Source organism: Notolepis coatsorum, assembly GCF_963971535.1.
Source record: "Notolepis coatsorum genome assembly, chromosome: 17".
Lineage (NCBI taxonomy): Eukaryota > Metazoa > Chordata > Actinopteri > Aulopiformes > Paralepididae > Notolepis > Notolepis coatsorum.
Window position 1 is genome coordinate 25,416,030 of NC_140181.1, and position 23,084 is coordinate 25,439,113.

Genomic DNA, 23,084 nt, shown 5'->3' on the forward strand with positions numbered 1-23,084 from the left:
TAGGGTAGTCTACACCCTCCCCAGACCGACAGTAGGGTGGTCTACACCCTCCCCAGACTGACAGTAGGGTGGTCTACACCCTCCCCAGACCGACAGTAGGGTGGTCTACACCCTCCCCAGACTGACAGTAGGGTAGTCTACACCCTCCCCAGACTGACAGTAGGGTGGTCTACACCCTCCCCAGACCAACAGTAGGGTGGTCTACACCCTCCCCAGACTGACAGTAGGGTGTGCTCCCGGCGGTGTCAGCACACCGGCAGCATAGTTGGAGATATCAGGGCTTGTTCTCCTACCTTCATAAGAAGCTATTCGCTGCCATTCATTCCTTTACAATAGGGAAAACAAACTTCAACAGACTTGCTGAAAATTGCCAGTGGAAAATAACCCATCAGAGTAATAGGGCTGGGCGATAAAATGATAACGATAATCGCAATATATTTTAATAATCGATAATAAAAATAATATCGATAATAATATCGATTTTTTTATATTTGTATTGTGACCTGCAACAGGGCAGCTTTAAAAACAGAGACGGTGGACAGACTTGTCTTTCTTGCCTGCAACTTAAAGTAATGGCTTTGCTTGTCCAAATGACAATACTGACCAAATTGAGATTTATTTTTCTCTTGTCTATTTATTTAGTTTGCTTTCCAATTTAAAATACAGTTTGAAACCATCTGTACACAGTAGGCTATGTGTGCTAGCAGAGCTAGTCTCCAGTCGCGAGTCACGGTGCACATGTGCGGTGGTTTGTCCACCAAAAAGCGCCAAAAGATAGAAAAGAAACTAGCAGAGCCAGAACTGTTCAACTCCCCTGGAGCCACAGCCACTTTTTTTTTGGTACTTTCACTTTCAAACCAGCTGCAGCCTGATAACTGGAGTGTGAGGGGCTGTAACACTAAAGATGGCGGCAATGACAAAGAATTGCTGAAAAGAAACATACATTTGTTGTTTAAATAATAATAATAATAATTTTTTATTTACTAATAAAAATATCGATAATTATCGGTATCGAACGATATGAAAAATGTTATCGTGATAGAAAATGTTGGCCATATCGCCCAGCCCTACAGAGTAAACACAAAGCCTTCATTTGGTTTGATCACAGAAATGAATCCAATGTTCCTGAGATGAGCCTTTTCACATCAGCATGCTAGCATTCATGGACCGGAGAGACCTTGTGTTGCTTTGAAGGCCTCTTGACAAAACCTTCCACCTTTTTTCAGACGACTGCATAATTCCAGCCAGAGAGTTTGGAAGAATAGATTGACTTGGTTTCATATTAGCCACATCCCACAGCTCTGGTGTGGGAACATTTTGGGTTTAAGCTTGTAGCTCATGAACAAGCCGGTATGTCAACTGGATGACTATTTCATTCTCCACCATTGAGCGAATATTTTCATGTAAGTGCTATTTTGGGTGATCCATTATCTGCACCCTTCAGTGGCTCCATCTCTCCCTTGTGATTCTCTTCTCTCTCCTCTCCACTTATTTAGCTTTTTAAAAGAATAAGCTGTAGACAAATTCATTTTGGCGCTTGCTTGCTTGAATGGGTTGAGTAGGCAAGTCTTCATAATGAATGAGCTGTTTCAGCTCTGATCCACGCTGTTTCCTTGACTTGGTATTTCTTTTAGACTACACAAAGTTACCAGTTGCCTATTCCAGTCAGGGAGGCATGTAACGTTATTACAGGCTGTAGGCAGACACGCCTGGCAGGCTCAACTAATAGAAGGATAAGCAATACCAGTGCAATATGTCGAAATATAATCTTAAAATATATTACCATGGGCGGCTGATTGGCGCAGTGGGCAAGGCGCTCGCCCCTAACGCAGGAGACGTTGGGTTCGAGCCCAGCTCTCTGCGTTGCTACCGGCTGGCCGGTCGTTCATACTAACACAATTGGCAAGTGTTAGAGGGTGGGAAAGCCGGTGGGTGGGGATTTGACGTTGTGGACAGCGAAGTTACAGGTCGGTTTGGTGACGCCGGTGCGACGGAAGCAGGAAGTAGCGGGGGCAGCGTGAGCCTCCCACGCGTTACTCCTCGCCACTGAGAGTTCGAGTTGCTGCGGCGAAAATATGCGACAGGCTGCCTCCTCGTGTACCGGAGGGGACACGTGATGCAAGGCTTCTATCCTCACTACAACCGACCTGTGGTAGGCATAGTCTAGCAACGTTTGAGACAGGAGAGGGAAGAATTGGATATACGAAATTGGGATGGGAGAAAAATAGAAAATGGGGAGAAAAATTTGATAAAAAAAAAATATATATTACCATTATTGCATCTTTGTTTAAATGAACCATTTGATTTTACCCCCACTGCACTTCCCCCAAAAAAGTGTGCATTGCAATCTAGAGCCCTGAAATGCCAACTTTGGTTAAAATAAAGTGAGATTCTCACGTTATATATATATATTTTTGCCACTTTTTCTCCTTATTTTTCTATTTTTCTCCCATCCCAATCTCGTGTTTCCAATTCTCCCCTCCCCTGTCTTGAACGTTGCTCGACTATGCCCCCCACTGGTCGGTTGTAGGGAGGATAGAAGCCTTGCATCATGTGTCCCCTCCGGTACACGAGGAGGCAGCCTGTCACATCTTTTCACCTGCCAGCGCGGACTCTCAGTGGCGAGGAGTAACGCATGGGAGACTCACACTACCCCCGCCACTTCCTGTCTCTGCTGTGCAGGCGTCCCCCAACCGACCTGTAGGAGTCGCTGTCCACAACGTCCAAATCCCCACCCATCGACTTCCACCCTCTAACTCTGCCAATTTAGTCAGTATGACGGCTGGCCCAAGCCGGAGGCAATGCTGACACCCGGATGTGACATATGTATATGTATGTATTGTGCTGTATAATAACAATACATTTGCATCGAATCTCATTTTGAAATCGCTACCTGTTGAGTGGATCGCCATGGTGCAATGCAATCACCTCCTAAGCTGGCTGCCACTGTCGTGTCCATAGGCAGCGTAGCGATTTCAAAATGAGATTAGATTAAAATGTATTGTCATTATACAGCACAATACATACATATACATACACACCATCCAACCAGAGTGGATAAATTAATTAAACGTAAAAAAAAAATAACTTGAACCAAGAGTGATTTGAACTTGTGACCATAGGATCCACAGGCAGCAGACGAACGAGGTGAGCTAAATCAGATGTTAAAACTGAGTGACTAATCCATGATTTACACTTGTGCCAATTGCGTTTGTCCCTAATCTTTAGTATTGGCATTAATAAATCAGATGTCATGCTAATATGTAATGTTCTACAGTAGGACTTACTACTGTGATACCCATTTCAAAGTGTCCACGCATTCAGATGTCATGCTAATATGTCATGTTCTACAGTAGGACTTACTACTGTGATACCCATTTCAAAGTGTCCATGCATTATTTCTACGCTCATACCGGGGGGGGGGGCAAAACTAGCGTACGTCAGTGGCCAATCAGAGCGCAAAACGCGAACGCGGAAGCAAACATGGGTTAGGATAAGAATAGATGCGGCCTGGGGATAGAAGCTCCTTCTGAGTCTCTCTGTGCTTGCCATGATACTTCGGTATCGCTTGCCTGACCGCAGCAGTTCAAAGAGGCAGTTGTTTGGGTGGCTGGAGTCTTTGATTATTCTCTTAGCCTTGCCCATGCACCGCTTGTTGTAGATGTCTTGGAGAGTGGGAAGCCCTCCTCCAATTGTGCGTTCGGCTGAACGGGCCACTCTCTGTAGTCTTCTACGGTCTTGTGCAGTGCTATTCCCAAACCAGGAGGTGGTATTGCCAGTCAGGATGCTCTCTATTGTGCATGAGTAGAAGTTCTTGAGGATCTTCTGACTCACGTTGAACTTCCTTAAGCGCCTAAGGAAGTAGAGGCGTTGTCGTGCTTTATTGACTACACTGTCAATGTGTGTGGTCCATGTCAAGTCCTCAGATATGTGGACTCCGAGGTACTTAAAACTGTTCACTCTCTCAACCGGTGCCCCGTCGATGCTGAGGGGGCTGTAGTCCCTGACCCCCGACCTCCTAAAGTCCACAATCATCTCCTTTGTTTTGCTGACGTTCAGGGAGAGGCTGTTCTCTTGGCACCATCCCGCTAGAACCTTTACCTCTGCCAACACCCACTTCAATGATAGAGCTCTCATATTTGCGAACGCATAAACTATATCTTAATTATGGCTATGTGTATAATATGGCCGTTGCTTATCAATGACTTGTTTGCAGTCAACATTTTTTAATCGGTTAATTTCCGTTTTATACCATTTTGAAAAACGCTTGTTTCTTGAAAGTTTCAGACATTTTCAGAAGATTCTGTGATAATCGCCCTTTACTGGAATATACTGGAATACACAAAAAACGTTGTTATAGGGGGCGGTATTTTCCCAATGGAGCTCAGAGAGAGTTCCAGTGGTAACGTGAGGCTAGATTGATGAAATATGAATGGAAATCACTAATACAAAAGAAACGATCAAAAACGAGATCTCTCGTCTCTCTGGCACTCAACGGTTGGCATGAACTAACGAGAAATCTCGTTGTTGGCACTCAAAGTGTTAAAGGTCCTCCTCACCTCATGTTCTGTTACCCTGAACACTGAGTCTCCATCGGCAGTGCCACCCCCCCCCCCCCTCCATAGGTATTGAGATCATTTGCCAGATGGATGTCACTGTTCAGCTTGAGGGAGGTGCCTTTGTAATCTGTCATCGTTCTGAGGCCCTGCCACATACCTCTAGAGTCAGCCTGTTCATACTGAAGTTCAATTTTATCCCTGTAGCGCCGTTTTGCCTCAATTACTGACCTCCTTACGTTGTATCTCGCCACCTTGTTTTCATTCATGTTGCCTGCCACAAGCCCGGGGTTGTAGGCTGAGGTGCACGCCTTCAGAGCTTCGCGGACGGATTTGTCTACCCAGGGCTTTTGGTTTGGGTAAACTCTAATTGTGGTAGTGGGGATTGTTTCTTTTACCAAAGTCCAGCACTGTCTCCGTGTAGTCATTAATATTATCTGTGTTGTCACGGAACACACTCCAGTCTGTACATTCAAGTGCAGCTTGGAGCGTCTCCTCTGATTCTACAGACCATCGCTGCACATCTCGCGATACTACCGGGGCGAGCTTGAGACTTTGTTTATACTGCGGTAACAGAAAGATGGCCTTGTGATCTGACTTGCCGAAACCACTAGCAGCTTGAGACTTATATCCACTCTTAAATTGCGAGTAGCAGTGGTCTAAAATATTCCCGCCTCTGGTAGAACAAGTCACATGCTGGTAGAAGTTTGGCAATACTTTTCTCAGATTGGCACTATTGAAATCACCCACAACCACAATAGCAGCGTCAACCTTAGCTGTTTGGCGGCTAGGTGGTGTAGTGGGCAAGGCGCTCGCCATCAACGCTGGAGACGCTGGGTTCGAATCCAGCTCTCGGCGTTGCTATCAGCTTGGCTGGTCGTTCATACTAACACAATTGGCAGTGTTAGGGGTGGGAAAGCTGATGGGTAGGTCCTGGGCGTTGTGGACAGCGACCCCTACAGTTCGGTCGGGGCGCCTGCACAGCGAGGGTAGGATCTGGAGGGAGGTAGTGTGACCTTCCACACGTTACATTCTCCCGGTGAGAATCTGCACTGCCAGGCTGGCTGCACATGCGTCGGAGAAAAGCATGTGACAGTCTCCGGCCTCCCGGACCAACAGTAGGGGGGAGTGCGCAACAACCAGGAAGGGGGTTGGGAATTGGCATAACGACTAACAGTGGGATGGGAGAAAAATCGGAAAAAGGAGGGGGGGGAAAGATAATTTTAATTTTTTTAATAAATAAATAAAATTAAAAAAACGTTAGCTGTTTGGAGTTTATTTACCTCGTCGTGAAGCAAGGACAGCGCGACTCCAGTGTTTGCGTGTGGTTGAATATACACTCCGATCAGAATGACCGACGTTAACTCTCTCGGGAGAAAGAAAGGCCGACACTTGATGGATATATACTCCAGGTTTGGGGAGCAGTGGTTTGAAAGCTCCTTCATGTGGCCTGGTTCACACCAGTTGTTGTTCAACATGAAGGCTATCCCACCTCCCAGCTGTTTACCGGATTCTGCTGTGCAATCTTTGCATGGATGAAGAAGTGGTCGGCCGGTTGGATGGCGTGGTCTGGAACGTCCGGCGTCAGCCACGTCTCGGTGAAGCAGAGAACATTACAGTCTCTAACGTCTCTTTGGAATTGAATCCGTGCTCTGATGTCGTCCAGTTTATTTTCTATTGATTGCACATTGGCCAACAATATGCTGGGCAATGGCGTTCTGTGTCGCCTGGATCGCAGTCTGTTTTGCATATTTAGCATATTTACTAGACGGCTGTAAATGTGTTGCAAGGTGCATTTTAAGAGGTTAAACAAACTTTCTTGCAGTTTTATTTTGAAGGCAAAATGGCACCGACCTCAGTAGATGTGAGGCCATGGGAGAGGTATGCTTTGCTGTCAGCTGTTACTGTGCAGTAGGGGAAGTTACACTTTTGTCCAAATAAAAATGCCATTGCATATTGTTAGTGCATATTGTACTGAGTGGATGGTACTGAACGGATTGGTGCTTAACGGATTGCGCTGAACATATGGTGCTGAACAGAATGTACAGAACAGATGGTACAGAACAGAGTGTACAGAACAGATGGTACAGAACAGAGTGTACAGAACAGATTGTACAGAACAGAGTGTACAGAACAGATGGTACAGAACAGAGTGTACAGAACAGAGTGTACAGAACAGATTGTACAGAACAGATTGTACTGAACAGATGGTACAGAACAGATGGTACAGAACAGAGTGTACAGAACAGAGTGTACAGAACAGATTGTACAGAACAGAGTGTACTGAACAGATTGTACAGAACAGATGGTACAGAACAGATGGTACAGAACAGAGTGTACTGAACAGAGTGTACAGAACAGAGTGTACAGAACAGAGTGTACAGAACAGATGGTACTGAACAGATTGTACTGAACAGATGGTACTGAACAGATGGTACAGAACAGAGTGTACTGAACAGATTGTACAGAACAGATGGTACTGAACAGAGTGTACTGAACAGATTGTACAGAACAGAGTGTACTGAACAGAGTGTACTGAACAGATGGTACTGAACAGAGTGTACTGAACAGATGGTACTGAACAGATGGTACAGAACAGAGTGTACTGAACAGATTGTACAGAACAGATGGTACTGAACAGAGTGTACTGAACAGATGGTACTGAACAGAGTGTACTGAACAGATGGTACTGAACAGATTGTACTGAACAGATGGTACAGAACAGAGTGTACAGAACAGATGGTACAGAACAGAGTGTACAGAACAGAGTGTACAGAACAGAGTGTACAGAACAGAGTGTACAGAACAGAGTGTACTGAACAGATGGTACTGAACAGATGATACAGAGCAGAGTGTACAGAACAGACGGCGCTGCAGGGTTTTCAGACACGCTGCCACAGTCTGGCTTTTCTTCACCTCCTCCTTCTCCTCCATGCAGCTCAGATTCCTCTCTCTCTTCCTGTTGACAGGAGGGAGACGTTTGACTTTGAGGATGACTGTGACAGTCTGTCGTGGGAGAACGAGGAGACGCTGCTCCTCTGGGAGGACTTCACAAACTACAACCCCTGCTGCCCAGCAACCGCCAGCGGGGCAGAGGGCCAGGCAGAGGGCCCAGGCCAGGTTAGGACTGCCCCCTATTGGTCTTCCCTTGAATTACACAGAGAATGTTCCAAGTCATACTTACATACTCAATCCATACTTATCTACTGCCTGCAACTGTTTTGCACTGTACTCGTGCCTACTTTCATTATACCACTATATATAGTCTATCCATATAACACTGTATAATAACAATTTACAATAATAATAATACACTATTCATATTTGTACCACTATATATAATAATGCTGTACATATATTAGTTTAGCATATTTACTAAATTGAATCTAATCTATTTGCTCCATTGAACAATTTTCAAACAGCTGGAATCACATGCCTTTTGGGATATACAGCAATAAACTATGAAATTGATGAATAATGTGTAATTTTTGTAAGATTTTAAAACAGTACATGTATTAACTGCACACAATATAATCAAGTCAATAAAGGATTAAAATCCACCACAGCCTTTTACCTGAGAGGTAATTTTAATAAAAAATCTGTATGGAGAATTCAAAAAAATGTCTCTCTGGGGCAGGAACACTTACCTAACCTGCCTGTATGTTCTGGCTTTCACAGGACTCCCAGGATGGTAGTCTGCACAGTCTGATAGATGAGACAGAATCCCTTTTCCAGAACAGAGAGAAGGAGTACCAGGAGACCATCGGACAGATTGAGGTGAGCAACCAGGCTCCAGAAGGACATCCCTAGTCTCATCACTTTTGGATGTGAAATGACGCAGTGAATTAGAGGTTCAAGTGTACACTGTCTGCTTTATATATATATACAGTATATATATATATATATCTTCAGGCATATAGGATAGGATAACAGTTCAATTAGGTATTCCACCCATTCAATTTCTTTCTTAAATCTGATTTGGTATAAACGCCCTACCTTTTTCCTACCTGTTTCATAACAGCGATAGCTTTGTAGAAAGGCTTATGGTTTTCTCAGAAAAACAGAAAAAAATTGTGTGAATCTGCAATTTTTCACGTATGATTCTCATCTCTTCTCATGTTGTGCTACTGTAGCTGGAGTTGTCTGATTCTCATCTCTTCTCATGTTGTGCTACTGTAGCTGGAGTTGTCTGATTCTCATCTCGTCTCATGTTGTGTTACTGTAGCTGGAGTTGTCTGATTCTCATCTCTTCTCATGTTGTGCTACTGTAGCTGGAGTTGTCTGATTCTCATCTCTTCTCATGTTGTGTTACTGTAGCTGGAGTTGTCTGATTCTCATCTCTTCTCATGTTGTGCTACTGTAGCTGGAGTTGTCTGATTCTCATCTCGTCTCATGTTGTGTTACTGTAGCTGGAGTTGTCTGATTCTCATCTCTTCTCATGTTGTGCTACTGTAGCTGGAGTTGTCTGATTCTCATCTCTTCTCATGTTGTGTTACTGTAGCTGGAGTTGTCTGATCCTCATGTTGTGTTACTGTAGCTGGAGTTGTCTGATTCTCATCTCTTCTCATGTTGTGCTACTGTAGCTGGAGTTGTCTGATTCTCATGTTGTGTTACTGTAGCTGGAGTTGTCTGATCCTCATGTTGTGTTACTGTAGCTGGAGTTGTCTGATTCTCATCTCTTCTCATGTTGTGCTACTGTAACTGGAGTTGTCTGATTCTCATCTCTTCTCATGTTGTGTTACTGTAGCTGGAGTTGTCTGATTCTCATCTCTTCTCATGTTGTGTTACTGTAGCTGGAGTTGTCTGATTCTCATCTCTTCTCATGTTGTGTTACTGTAGCTGGAGTTGTCTGATTTTCATCTCGTCTCATGTTGTGCTACTGTAGCTGGAGTTGTCTGATTTTCATCTCGTCTCATGTTGTGTTACTGTAGCTGGAGTTGTCTGATTCTCATCTCTTCTCGTGTTGTGTTACTGTAGCTGGAGTTGTCTCATTCTCATCTCTTCTCATGTTGTGTTATTGTAGCTGGAGTTGTCTGATTCTCATGTTGTGTTACTGTAGCTGGAGTTGACCACAGCGAAGAATGACATGAGTCGCCACCTGCACGAATACATGGAGATCTGCAGCATGAAGAGAGGATTGGACGTGCAGATGGAGACGTGCAGGGCTCTCATCAAGGGTTCAGGCAGCAATGGCAGGTCAGATAACAGATCAAGCCCATGCTGTATACTGTACATGTGTGCCATATCATACTTGTCTATTTCATGGATTGAGATTACTATCACAACGTCTTTGTTTGGTGTGCGATGGGTTGTTAATCAATCCCCCTCGGAAATTCACAGATTTTTTACCTCCTGAGAAATTGGCAACAGCTTCTAACATAATCTGTAACTATAAATGTCACACTCCTACACAGAGCTGTCTCTACACCTGTACGTAACAGCCTGCTAAACAGCTCTGCCCAAGATGGCAAAGATCTGTACCAAATCGAGACATCCTCAACCAAATTACTTTTAAATAAAATGTGGCTATAACATTTAATTGGGTGAATACAAAGTATCACTAATAAGCAAACATTAAGCTTGTCTGAACATTTATGAGTTATGCAGTGATGTTGTTTTCAGAAAAGTAAACATACTATAGTTCTATGTTTTTGCTGCATAAGGAAATCATACTTTTATGGCTGCGTTCATTGTCATTTCCATGGACACAGTGAATAAACAAGGCTGCACAGATGCCGTGAAATGTATTTATATAAAAAAAAGTTATAAAAGAGACAGGAAGTAAACCTGTTTATTCCTGTTTCGTTAGAGATGTTTGACAGTAAAATACAGTGGAACGTCGTCCAACTATCTGCAAAGGAGTGTGTGTAAAAGTACTAGGGCCTGACCGATACTGGATTTTTGGGTCCGATGCCGATATTAGGGATATTATTCTGATTATTTGTATTTCAACTTAAAAATATTTTAATATTGGCACCTATCAGCAAACACAAAAACAGATTTGTCTGTGATAGGCCAATATCACCAATTAAATTGTCAGACCGATTCATTGATTGGGCGGCTCTAAAAGACACTTTCCACACCTGATCTAATCCATACTGCTGGTTAAACTCTTTTGTCTGTCATTTCCAGAAACTCCCCATCCTTCAGCTCTGTGGCAAGCAGTGACTCTGCGAGTACCAGCGAGGAGACCCAGGAGGAACTGGAGAAAGATGCTGAGGGAGCAGGAGGGGCAGGAGGGGGAGGAGGAGCAGGGGGAGGAGGAGGGGCTAACTGATGATTGACATACAGAACATGCTCCACTACACTCTCAGGTAGAACCTTGTACTGTACTTCCTCTACAGCCTGGTCGACTGCCTCATAGCTGTAGCCAAACCAGACCCTTGGAAGGATGGGGGTGTGCAAATAGTAACGTGTTCACCCAGTCCTAAGCCTCTCACCTCTTAAACAAACACCCACTTTAGACACGGGTGGCTTTGTTGGAAAAGACATTGGTTTTCTACATAAACAAACTATAATACTATTAAGTCTTGAGTTGAGCAGTGACATCAAGTTTATTGCTAAATTTTTACATAAACATTTTACAACTCTACCACTGCACAGACGTTTTTTTTTTAATGTTATTCTGTTTGTTAGTCTTCCAACATGGCGTTTAACCATCAGTAATAATTCTGGGATAGCCCTCTCTTCTGGGTTTTGGTCCCATCTCTTCCGGAACCAAATGCAGTTCCAAAAATGGCTCCTGTATGAATGATTGAAGGACTTATTTTGAACATTGATCCTGTATTGATTTGTTTATTGAGGGTCAATAAGTCTGGATGACTATGGAACAGGGGAGCTTCTTGAAACGAATAGTTGTAACAAAAAAGAGGGTCTTTGGTCACAAGGGTCTGAACATCTCATGTCTGGATGATGATTCATTATTATTATTACCTAAGGAGGGGTGCATCCCTATCAGTAGAGGCCATCATCCGTTAATGAATGATGTAATTAATGTAGTTTAATTAATGTAGTAATGTATTGAATGTTGGAGAAAAACTGTCTCCGATTGGCTGGCTATTGAACGTTGGATGTAGCAGCCATCCAGGGCTGCATTTGGTTCCAGGTAAAATGTTTTCTTCTCATTGTTGTCTTCCCTCAAGTTGTGAGCGGGAAACCCCAGAATGCCAGGATGAAAAATGGCTGCCAAACAAAGTGGGATTCGGTTCCAACTTATGTGAAGGAAGGGCGTGTTTACATTCCTTGATCCCTCGTTTTTCCTCCCTTCCACGAAGGGTATAAAATACAAGCTTCCAGCATGAAGTGTATCCCTATCCCACAATCCAATGCTCCACAAGGTCACTGAATCCATGTTGGATCAAACATCAATATGACTGCTTATAATCATGTATATAAGTGAGTAGCCTTCTGGCAACTTTAGGTTTTGAGACTTTAGTTTATTTATTTAAAGTAAATTCCTTTTCTGTTCATATGCTGCATCATTTAAAGGCGATGAAGTTGTAAAAACAAACATAAAAATGTAATAATTGCAATGAGATCTAAGGGCTGTTGGATTTCAGCTGGTAGTGCTCCCTTGTCCTTCTTCCCTTCAGAGAACCAGAGGGGTTTACCTGTTGTTTCATCACCAGAGGGTACACTATAGAGAAGACAATGAGGGGAGAGACTGTGCTCATGGCAGACATTCATAAAGCTGCCATGACATCATCTAGTTTCTCCAGGAGTCCACAGTGATGTCATTTAGTTTGTCCAGGGGTCCACAGTGCAACACACACAGAGCATTATTGTTCCAGTCTTTGGTCATGTGGATGTCTTCTAGCCATTACGTCTTGTCTTTGGCAACACTAACGTCAGTACCACACCGGCAACCAACTAACATTATGTGGCAGTCCTTACATCAGCATCAACTAACATTATGTGGCAGTCCTTACATCAGCATCAACTAACATTATGTGGCAGTCCTTACATCAGTATCAACTAACTGTTATGGTTTGTAACCGACCCCAATCGCACAACACAAGACAGGTATGAGAGTAAGCCAAAACAGGGCAAATATTTATTAAAGAACAAAAAGCGGCACAGTCCCTTTAAGGGAAAACACAAAAACACTAGAGTCAAGGAAATATGGAAAATACGGCACTGTGCCTTTAAGAGGCGAACAGGCTAAGGGACTAAGGCTAAGGGCCAGGGCTAAGGACCAGGGCTAAGTGTCAGGGCCAGGACCAGGGGCACTGGAGAGGGGGAACAGGGACAGAGGCCCGGAGAGGTGGGCTGGAGACAGGGACAGAGAACAGGGTTAAGGCCTTGGACAGGGCGAGGGCCAGAGCTGCTTACAGGGATGAGGACAGGGTTCCGACGGCGGAGGCCTGGCACGGGAACAGGGGCCCGACGGCGGAGGCCTGGCACGGGGACAGGGGCCCGACGGCGGAGGCCTGGCACGGGGACAGGGGCCCGACGGCGGAGGCCTGGCACGGGAACAGGGGCCCGACAGCGGGGGCCTGGCACGGAGATCCTCCTCCTCCTCTTCGGATGCTGCAGACGGGCAGCGCAGAACAAAGGGGGTCCCAGGGGACCGGGATGGGAACACGCCGTCCTCCCGTGGAATACTAGGGAGCGACGACGAGCCTCACCCCAGGAACGAGGATCACGAAGAGACGCCTTCCTCCCGTGGAATCGGGAGCGATGGCGTGCCGCCTTGACGTCTGGAGTGGGAACACTGGAAAACCTCCCGTAGAGAATTAGAGAGCGAAGACGGTGTCCCACTCCAGGCAAGCGGCGACAGGTGGTGATGGCTGGACCGTCGTCTCACGCCGGAGACGCGGCAGGTGATGGTGACGTACAGAATGGTAACGTACAGAACTCCATGAACACAGAACGACCCGACCAGGACTGGAGGGGAGTCTGCAACCTATGTACTCTCCCGAGGTGATTGCAAACTCCCAACAGGTGCGTGAAGGTAGAGGATCAAGGATGTCCAAGGGTGGGGGCTGATGAAGAGTAGAGGAGAGTAAATCATCGCAAGGGTGGGGGCTGTTGAGGAGAGTAGACAGGGAAAACACAGGAAAAAGGTCCAGGGACAGGCGAATCCTCACACTAACATTATGTCCTTACACCAGAATGGTGGCTTTTAATAGCTCAATGCAAAATCTGTACGTTTCCCTTGGTTTCTTGCTCAGATATGAATGGTCAATGCTCATTAAATGTAATACTCCTGGGCAGTGGTTTTACCAAAGACTAGGTAGTGGCTAGAAGCATTACAGCAGGATACCTGTGACCACAGAAGAAGAACGCTCTGTACGCATTGCAGCAGGCCACCTGTGACCACAGAAGAAGAACGCTCTGTACGCATTACAGCAGGTTACTTGTGACCACAGAAGAACACTCTGTACGCATTTCGGTAGGCTACCTGTGACCACAGAAGAAGAACGATTGTACGCATTACAGCAGGCTACCTGTGACCACAGAAGAAGAACGCTCTGTACTCATTTCGGCAGGCTACCTGTGACCACAGAAGAAGAACACTGTAAGCATTACAGCAGGTTACCTGTGACCACATAAGAAGAACGCTCTGTAAGCATTACAGAAGGTTACCTGTGACCATAGAAGAAGAACATTACTTTGACAATCTCTGTGGAGACATCCAGGTCATTTGGAGCACTATACTAACATTGGTTACTGCATATATTTTATTGACATGCAGGGTGAATTACAAAGAAAATGCTACTGTCTCATATAAGAAGACAGTGCTACTATCTCACAGAAGAAGACAGTGCTACTATCTCACAGAAGAAGACAGTGCTACTATCTCACAGAAGAAGACAGTGCTACTATCTCACAGAAGAAGACAGTGCTACTGTCTCACAGAAGAAGACAGTGCTACTATCTCACAGAAGAAGACAGTGCTACTATCTCACAGAAGAAGACAGTGCTACTATCTCACAGAAGAAGACAGTGCTACTATCTCACAGAAGAAGACAGTGCTACTGTCTCACAGAAGAAGACAGTGCTACTGTCTCACAGAAGAAGACAGTGCTACTATCTCACAGAAGAAGACAGTGCTACTATCTCACAGAAGAAGACAGTGCTACTGTCTCACAGAAGAAGACAGTGCTACTGTCTCAGAAGAAGACAATGATACTATCTCATAGAAGAAGACAGTGCTACTATCTCACAGAAGAAGACAGTGCTACTGTCTCAGAAGAAGACAATGATACTATCTCATAGAAGAAGACACTGCTACTGTCTCATAGAAGAAGACAGTGCTACTGTCTCATAGAAGAAGACAGTGCTACTGTCTCAGAAGAAGACAATGATACTATCTCATAGAAGAAGACAAGATACTATCTCATAGAAGAAGACACTGCTACTGTCTCATAGAAGACAAGATACTATCTCATAGAAGAGGACAGTGCTACTATCTCACAGAAGAAGACACTGCTACTGTCTCAGAAGAAGACAGTGCTACTGTCTCAGAAGAAGACAATGATACTATCTCATAGAAGAGGACAGTGCTACTATCTAACAGAAGAAGACACTGCTACTGTCTCAGAAGAAGACAAGATACTATCTCAGAAGAAGACACTGCTACTGTCTCATAGAAGAGGACAGTGCTACTATCTCACAGAAGAAGACACTGCTACTGTCTCAGAAGAAGACAAGATACTATCTCATAGAAGAAGACACTGCTACTGTCTCATAGAAGACAAGATACTATCTCATAGAAGAAGACACTGCTACTGTCTCATAGAAGAAGACGGTGCTACTGATTATTACTGGTGCTGTTTTATTTATAAAATAAATTCTAATATGGGGAGTGTTGGAATAAGTACTGTAGTGTGTAATACAAACAACACTTTGTATAGGCAAAATAAACATTTGACCAAATTGACAAAGACTAAATCTAAATAAAATTTATTTTTATTTTAGTTGGTTTTATTTGAGTATGACATATAATTTCAGTTTATTTGTATTTAGTCTAAGGGGGGTTCAGTTAACTAATTGTTTTTTTCACATCTGGTTTTGTTTTTTTGTGTTAGTTTTAGTTAACTATAATAACCTTGCTTGGGTTTGTGTCACCATTGTACTTCTTGATAACTGTCCAGTTGCTAGGCAAACTTTCAAAATCCATGCCACTAACTGCTAAACCAGCTGACTGATTATTCATTCAATCTTTATTTATACTCGATAATATAATTAATATAATATATAATTATAATATAATTATAATTATGAAAGGTGACCATCTCAGACAGGGTCCAGCCGGGCACTAAATACCATTGAGGGTCCAGCCAGGCACTAAAGACCATTGAGGGTCCAGCCAGGCACTAAAGACCATTGAGACACTGGCTGTGCTCCAGCCAGGCCACATCCAAAACCCTGGTCAGTGGAGACCTGCTGCTCCATATGACACATCTTCAGACTTTGTTCTGACATCAGAGAATACATCCATTCCACTAGCAATGGAAGACACTCAGCTAAACTTAGCAAATTGGAAAAATGTGACCGGCGTCATCAGGGAAGGAGTCCTAGATTGGCAGAACAGCGTTGTCTGTGACAGATGAGTCCCAGATGGGCTGGGTAGACACTCGCCTCTCCCAAGTTGTCTTCATATTAATATAAGTCTGCCCTTCAGTAAAAAGGAAGAATGTATCAGAACAAACAGCAAATCAGCAGAAGCATACATCAGTCATTACGACAGGGTCCTCTTGCTCTCTCTTCACAGGGAGGCAGTGAAACTGTGGAAATTAGTGATGAACCAGAGTGGTGTCTCCGTCCTGTGGCCCTCAGACACAGAGTGGTGTCTCCGTCCTGTGGCCCACAGACACAGAGTGGTGTCTCCGTCCTGTGGCCCTCAGACACAGAGTGGTGTCTCTGTCCTGTGGCCCTCAGACACAGAGTGGTGTCTCCGTCCTGTGGCCCTCAGACACAGAGTGGTGTCTCCGTCCTGTGGCCCTCAGACACAGAGTGGTGTCTCCGTCCTGTGGCCCTCAGACACAGAGTGGTGTCTCCGTCCTGTGGCCCACAGACACAGAGTGGTGTCTCCGTCCTGTGACCCACAGACACAGAGTGGTGTCTCCGTCCTATGACCCACAGACACAGAGTGGTGTCTCTGTCCTGTGGCCCTCAGACACAGAGTGGTGTCTCCGTCCTGTGAGTGGTGTCTCCGTCCTGTGGCCCTCAGACACAGAGTGGTGTCTCCGTCCTGTGGCCCTCAGACACAGAGTGGTGTCTCCGTCCTGTGACCCTCAGATACAGAGTGGTGTCTCCGTCCAGAGTGGTGTCTCTGGTATTTGCTCTGCATCTGACCGATAAAAAACAATACTGTGCCTATTGATCCACTGAACTCAGAAATTAGACTGCCTTATTTCTACATGCATTCTGACATTTATTTTTGATGGTCTTCACTAGTGGTAAAGGGTTTCTCAATGCCGATATTTAGAATGTAGGCCAGCCGTTGGCGATACGTCGCCGGTTTTCAGTTGCTAGCGTTACAATTGTACTGGGAATTGGATATAAAATATTGCAGTATTTTTTCCCTTCAAAATATCTGAATATGGAGTTCCTATTTATCCGTGTTTCCAGGTAATCTATCATGAAGGGTATAATTGGTATCAAATGATTCTTTGCAATCATTTCCGCTCTAGCGCTGGGCCTGCTAGAGCCTTAAAACCCTGCATATTATTATATTTTATTGTTTCTTAGGAAACAGCCTTTGACTGCTTTTTGTATTCATATATTAAATGCAACTGAATGAAGATACTTCACATTTAGTGTACAGCTGATTGTTTTACACCACTATTACTTGCAGAAAATAAAACTGGATGTTTTTTACTGGCATGTGTTTACTTGTATTAAATATATTTGTCTTTGTATCCAAGTTTAAAGCTGTACAAATCCCTGGAGCACTAAATTACCTTAAACAAATCTAATAAAATATTTTTGATTGGTGCTACCCTCCCACCACTTTTACCATACAATAATTATTACCATTCTAACATAAAAAGATGATTTTCTTTTGCTCTACATAGTGCAGCTTTAAAAGTGTGTAAACTGCCTTCTGCACATCCTTGACATTTGACTAAAAGCGTCACCATCCCAACCTTGCCTTCTGTGTAAATAATCCAGCAACCCTAAACTATGCAAATGTTTTCACTTGAATGTTGATATTGGCACAGAGACATGGAAATGCTCCAGTTTTTACATCCATTTGCCTCTATAATACCGTGGTTGACCACAAGGCACAATATCTCTGTCAAAACAATGGATTTGAGGCAGTGTTTGGATCAGGTGAGTATCAGGCAAATTGGGTGACAGTAGAACAGGTGTGTTTACACACCGAGTTCAGAATGAACAGGCAGATCCACCCACACCATGTCAAGGTGGAAAACCTTGGCTCATGCTTGATATCTCAGCCACCTCATCTGCTCACACTAAGTGCTTACTTACTTACTAATTATTTCACTAGTGGTAAACCTGCAATATCTATTTTCTGACCAGCGAGGGTAGAGCAACATGGAGCTGTTTATAAACCACTGCCTCTTTCTCACAAAATCAAAGTCTTGTCCTGTTTCACCAATGTGATCATCACATACAAACATAACTCTGCTTTACTGACACAATCTTGTTATAACTAAGAGATTCACTGGAAACAAATATTTCTTTTTAAACTTTTATTTTTTAGCGTTTATCGCTTTCCTGGTCAAGCATGACCGACAGTTGCAGGGTGAAACGGGAGAGAGAGCAGGGGGAGACATTCGGCAAATGACGGCGGGTCCGGGAATCGAACTCGGAGTCAACCAGATCCGTGACGCAGCACGGAGTCCTGCTACTGGAGCACCCCTGGAAACAAATATTTCAATGCACTTGGTTATAAGAAGTTGAAATGTGAAAAATATGGTTAGAAAATAATTATTGCAGCTTTAAAACTAAGGGTTGGATTAGAAATGAATGGGCTGGTAAAATGGCTCTGTGGTGTGAATGGGGGGGGGGGGGGGGGCAGTTCAGCATTATTATAGTTTTATATTTTTCACAAGTTTTTATTTTTGTTTAGTTTCCAAATTTTTTCCTTCCACATGACAAGACAAAACACAATACAGTCATAATAATAAACAACAATAATAGACAGGACTTCACATGACAATAACAGTAATAATAATAATAATAATAATAATAATAATAATAATAATAATAATAATAATAATAATAATAATAATAATAATAATAATAATAATAACAATGACAATAAATAGAAATAATAAAACAGAATATAAAATTAAGTTGCCACAGACATTACAAAAGACGTTTCTTCCCCCACTCCCACCCCCCACCCCAGGACCCCTCAGGACCAACACCCCGACCCCGCTCCGCTGCTAGATCGTGGCCTTTACTTTCTCAGCCGCTGAGGCCCATAGTTCAATGTTGGACTGCCCGACTCCAATCACCCGAGCAGTGGAGATCTCCATGTAAATGACATCCAAAAGTGTCAAAGACCAATTGATAATTTTCTGTTGTATGGAGGCCGGTAGTAGTGATATATCATTTAGGAGTAGTGTTGCTGCTGCAAGTGGAATTGTTAGGTTAGTTGTTATAGATTTCCAAAAACTAGCCACCGGTGGGCATTCCCAAAACATGTGCATATACGTGCCAGTGGCCCTCAGAGTGCACAAAGTGCACAGAGAGTCAGCCACCAAACCCATGGCACACAGTTTCCTAGGTGTGAGATACGTCCTATGAATATAATAAAAATGTATTTGCTGATGATTAGGGTTACGGGAAGCCAATGTGACATTAGTCCAGATATCATCCCAGTCAAACTCAGGGTCCAATTCTGGAATGTCCTCTTGCCAAACTATACCTAATGATAGGTTTTTGTATGTGGATTTGATTAAGAGTGTATAGAAATCTGAAACAAAACCCCTTGAGGTTGTTCTGTCTCTGATGAGCTTAAAAAAGGGTGTGGATGTAGTGTTTGAGCCCACGGAACCCCATGTGCTTTGAGCGCTGCCCTTAGCTGTAAGTAGAAGTAAAAGGATGCGCCGGGGAGGCCATAAAAATCACTTAAGTGGCGCAGTGGGCAAGGCGCTCGCCACTAACGCAGGAGATGCTGGGTTCGAGCCCAGTTCTCGGCGTTGCTTCCGGCTTGGCTGGTCATTCATACTAATACAATTGGCAGTATTAGGGGGTGGGAAAGCCGGTGGGTGGGGATCGGACGTTGTGGACAGCGACTCCTACAGGTCGGTTGGTGCGCCTGTACAGCAGAATCAGGAAGCAACGGGGGCAGCGTGAGCCTCCCACGCGTTACTCCTCGAGAGATTGCGCTGTACTGGTGAAAAGATGCGACGGCTGCCTCCTCGTGTACCGGAGGGGACACGTGATGCAAGGCTTCGTCCACATTGCAGCCGACCAGTGGGAGGCATGGTCAAGCAACGTTCGAGACAGGGGAGGGAAGAATTGGATAATACGAAATTGGGATGGGAGAAAAATAGAAAATGGGGAGAAAAAGTAGATTAAAAAAAATTAAATCACTTAGGTCGACAGGATCCTGGGTTGATATAGGGCCTGCTGATGAGGGAATCCCTCACAGCCGCGCTGATTGATGTCCCTCTGGCAGCGTGGGAATGCTGGGGTCGGATGCTGCCCATATAAGGGTGTGGAAGCAGGAGGGGAGAGAGAGGCTCTCGCCGTGATTATGACACATGTGTCGTCCGCAAACTTCACTATGGAGTTGGAGCTGAACCTGGCCACACAGTCATGTGTGTACAGTGAATACAGCAGGGGGCTCAGAACGCAGTAGATTGAAATAAAGGTGTTCTATTTCAATTTCAACCTGATTCAATTGGATCTTTGTTTCCATATTAAGTATCATAAAATGTATCATATGAAATGTATAATTTATTAAATGTATCATAAATATATTAACATTATAGACCAGAACATTACCTCAAGTGACTTTACTTTGCAGTAACATTGAATTTGTCAACATGCTTCTCACCACTGATAATGGGCTTTAGACTGAAGACTTCATTATGTCAATGTTTAATTTTCTTTAATTTAGGACACCTCATACATTTACTGATGTAACTCCCTGATCATGCATGCTATATTTACACATGTGGTATTGCTGGATTCAGCACAACCACACCTTCCCGAAAAAGCCCTCAACTGTGTTTCTATGACAAGTCATGGCAGAGCTACTACAAGGTAAATGAGAACATTCTGCATAGATATACATTTTTTACATTTTCGCTTATTTTAAGTGTGTACATAGGTATATATTTCCTACATGCATAAACATATTCACATCCAGCTTCTTCTATTATGTTAAGCAACTGTCTGACTGCTAGCATGTCAAGTTTGAAAGCTCTTGGAGCTTGTATTATTAATCTACATGAGTTTATATGTCTCAACTCCCATACGGCCAGGCTATATTTTGGTTATTTTTTCCTCTGGGGGTGTATAACAATATCTATCAATTTAACACGTTTTGCAGTAAAATATTTTTATACAAGAATCCATTTCATATATGGGAGACCTTAGAGATGAGGAAAAACATGCTTGTGTTTTGTTCTACCTCTGGTAGGGGTATCTCAACATTTTGGGGGCATTGTCACTATACTATTCTCTACGTTAGCTCTATGCGCCATGTCACATTCCGGGGGTTCAGCTAACAAATCCTTACCCAGGATCTCTTGTAGCATCCCCGGAACGAAGTTTGAAGGACTGGTTCCTTCCGTGTCCTCTGGGATACCGACAATTCTTATATTCTAACGTCTTTCACGAGACTGGACTTCGCTGAGCCTGGCTTGAATCCTGGTCAGCTCTGTCTGCTTGTCGGCCTAATTCTTCTCCACGCGCTGCAGGTGCTCGCTCTGTTGGCTAGCTTCCTTCATGAGCAGGATAATCTCCTTAGAGTTGTTTGAGGATTTTGTGTGAAGTATTTCCATTTTCTCCTTCACCGGTTTAATAGCCGCCTCTATCTCAGCCGTTAACGCCTGTTGGTACTGTATGATTCAAAGTATTTGTTGAATTGTCTCTTGAGTTGCTTTTCCAATTGAGCTTCCAGTAGTTCTGCGATAAATTGCCTAATAGCCAACAGGCTAGCTTCGCCTAGCTCGGCACCAGCTGTACCCGTGCTCGCACATGGTGAACGCAGCTGTGCTTTGTCGGCTACAGATGTCGCCACACCGCGCCCAGCGGTCCGCTTGCTTGCCATATTTGTGATAAAGTTAGTAAACTGTCGAAATCATTAATACAAATTTTAATAATTAAAAGACTAATTGTGTAATAAAGGTGTCGGTTTGTAAAAGTATAGGGAGCTCTTGTGCTCCCATGGTCGAGCGGACTGTACGCGGACTGGACTCTGCGGAGGTACGCTGGACTCTTTGAGCTTTCATAGTCGAGCGTACCTCAGCGGACCTCCGCAGACCAATTTCCTACATGTCTCGCGCTAGTTTACACAATTTTTCCCATGCTGTTCAACTTCTGTCATGTCGTCGTCATCCGATGTCAATAAAGAGTATCTTATCTCCGTTTCCAATATTTCGATAATAAAAACGGGCAGTTTTACACACTTGAATAACAGGTATATAGGCAGCGAGGTGCAATGTACCGTATAGGCTTGCTCAATGAGGTGGACAGCGCGTGGTGCTGAAATGGAAAACACACATTGCATGAAATAAAAACACCAGTTTTATTTCGAAATATTGGAAACGGAGATAACATAGACTCTATCTCCGTTTCCAATATTTCGATAATAAAACTGGCAGTTTTACTTTTCATTTAGAAAAGCCATTCTTTTTTGTGAGTGAAAAAGCGAGTGGTCAGAGTAAAATGCAGATCTGCGTCACATTAAATGCAGGTGATGTCAACGCCGATCAGCGTTTTGTGTCTTGTGGAAGAATGCAGAGGTTCACGCTATTTACCCCAGATCCCCTCCCTACTGAACAGTTGCCCCGACCGACCAGTAGGAGTCGCTGTTTTGCAATGACCAGGACTCATACCCCACCGGCTTCCCACCAGCGAACACTGCCAATTGTGTTCGTAGGGACGACTGACCAAGCCGGAGGTACCGCTGACAGCTGGATTCTAACCTAGAGTCTCTGCGGTGGTAGACGAGTGCTTAGACGGTCCGTGTACGTTTTGATAGTTCGTTTTTCGTTTCAAAAGGAAAAACAAAAAAACGAAGAAAAAAAACGGAAATACGAGGTGTTTCCTATTTCCGTTTGAAACCAAAATCGAAAAAACTGGGAAAAACTGAAATACCGACCTGTTTTTCGTATTTTTGTATCAGAATCAAATTAAAAAAGGAGTCAATAATGGGCCGTGTACGTTTTGATAGTTCGTTTTTCGTTTTTGATGTGAAGAATGGAGAACGGAACCACGTGACAAGTACATTTTTCAATGTAAAAGCCATGCACGATCTAACGTTAACGAATATGTCATAACGTTATGAATAAATACATAAATACATGCATACAGATCTATACCAGGGTAACGTTATGATACATACATTTTTTGTTTTGTGCATTTCAT

At 43.8% G+C, this 23,084-nt stretch overlaps 1 protein-coding gene across 1 annotated transcript in view; it reads left to right on the top strand.

Moving 5' to 3' along the window:
• Positions 1 to 10,833, top strand: part of iffo2a (intermediate filament family orphan 2a) — a gene marked incomplete at its 3' end in the record, with an annotated part of 34,930 nt that extends 24,097 nt beyond the window's left edge. The window contains exons 7-10 of the mRNA XM_084333390.1: positions 7,526 to 7,676; positions 8,235 to 8,333; positions 9,616 to 9,752; positions 10,689 to 10,833. Of these exons, the coding sequence (XP_084189516.1) occupies positions 7,526 to 7,676; positions 8,235 to 8,333; positions 9,616 to 9,752; positions 10,689 to 10,833 (532 nt within the window). The remainder of the gene's footprint in view (positions 1 to 7,525; positions 7,677 to 8,234; positions 8,334 to 9,615; positions 9,753 to 10,688) is intronic.
• Positions 10,834 to 23,084: the final 12,251 nt, after the last annotated feature.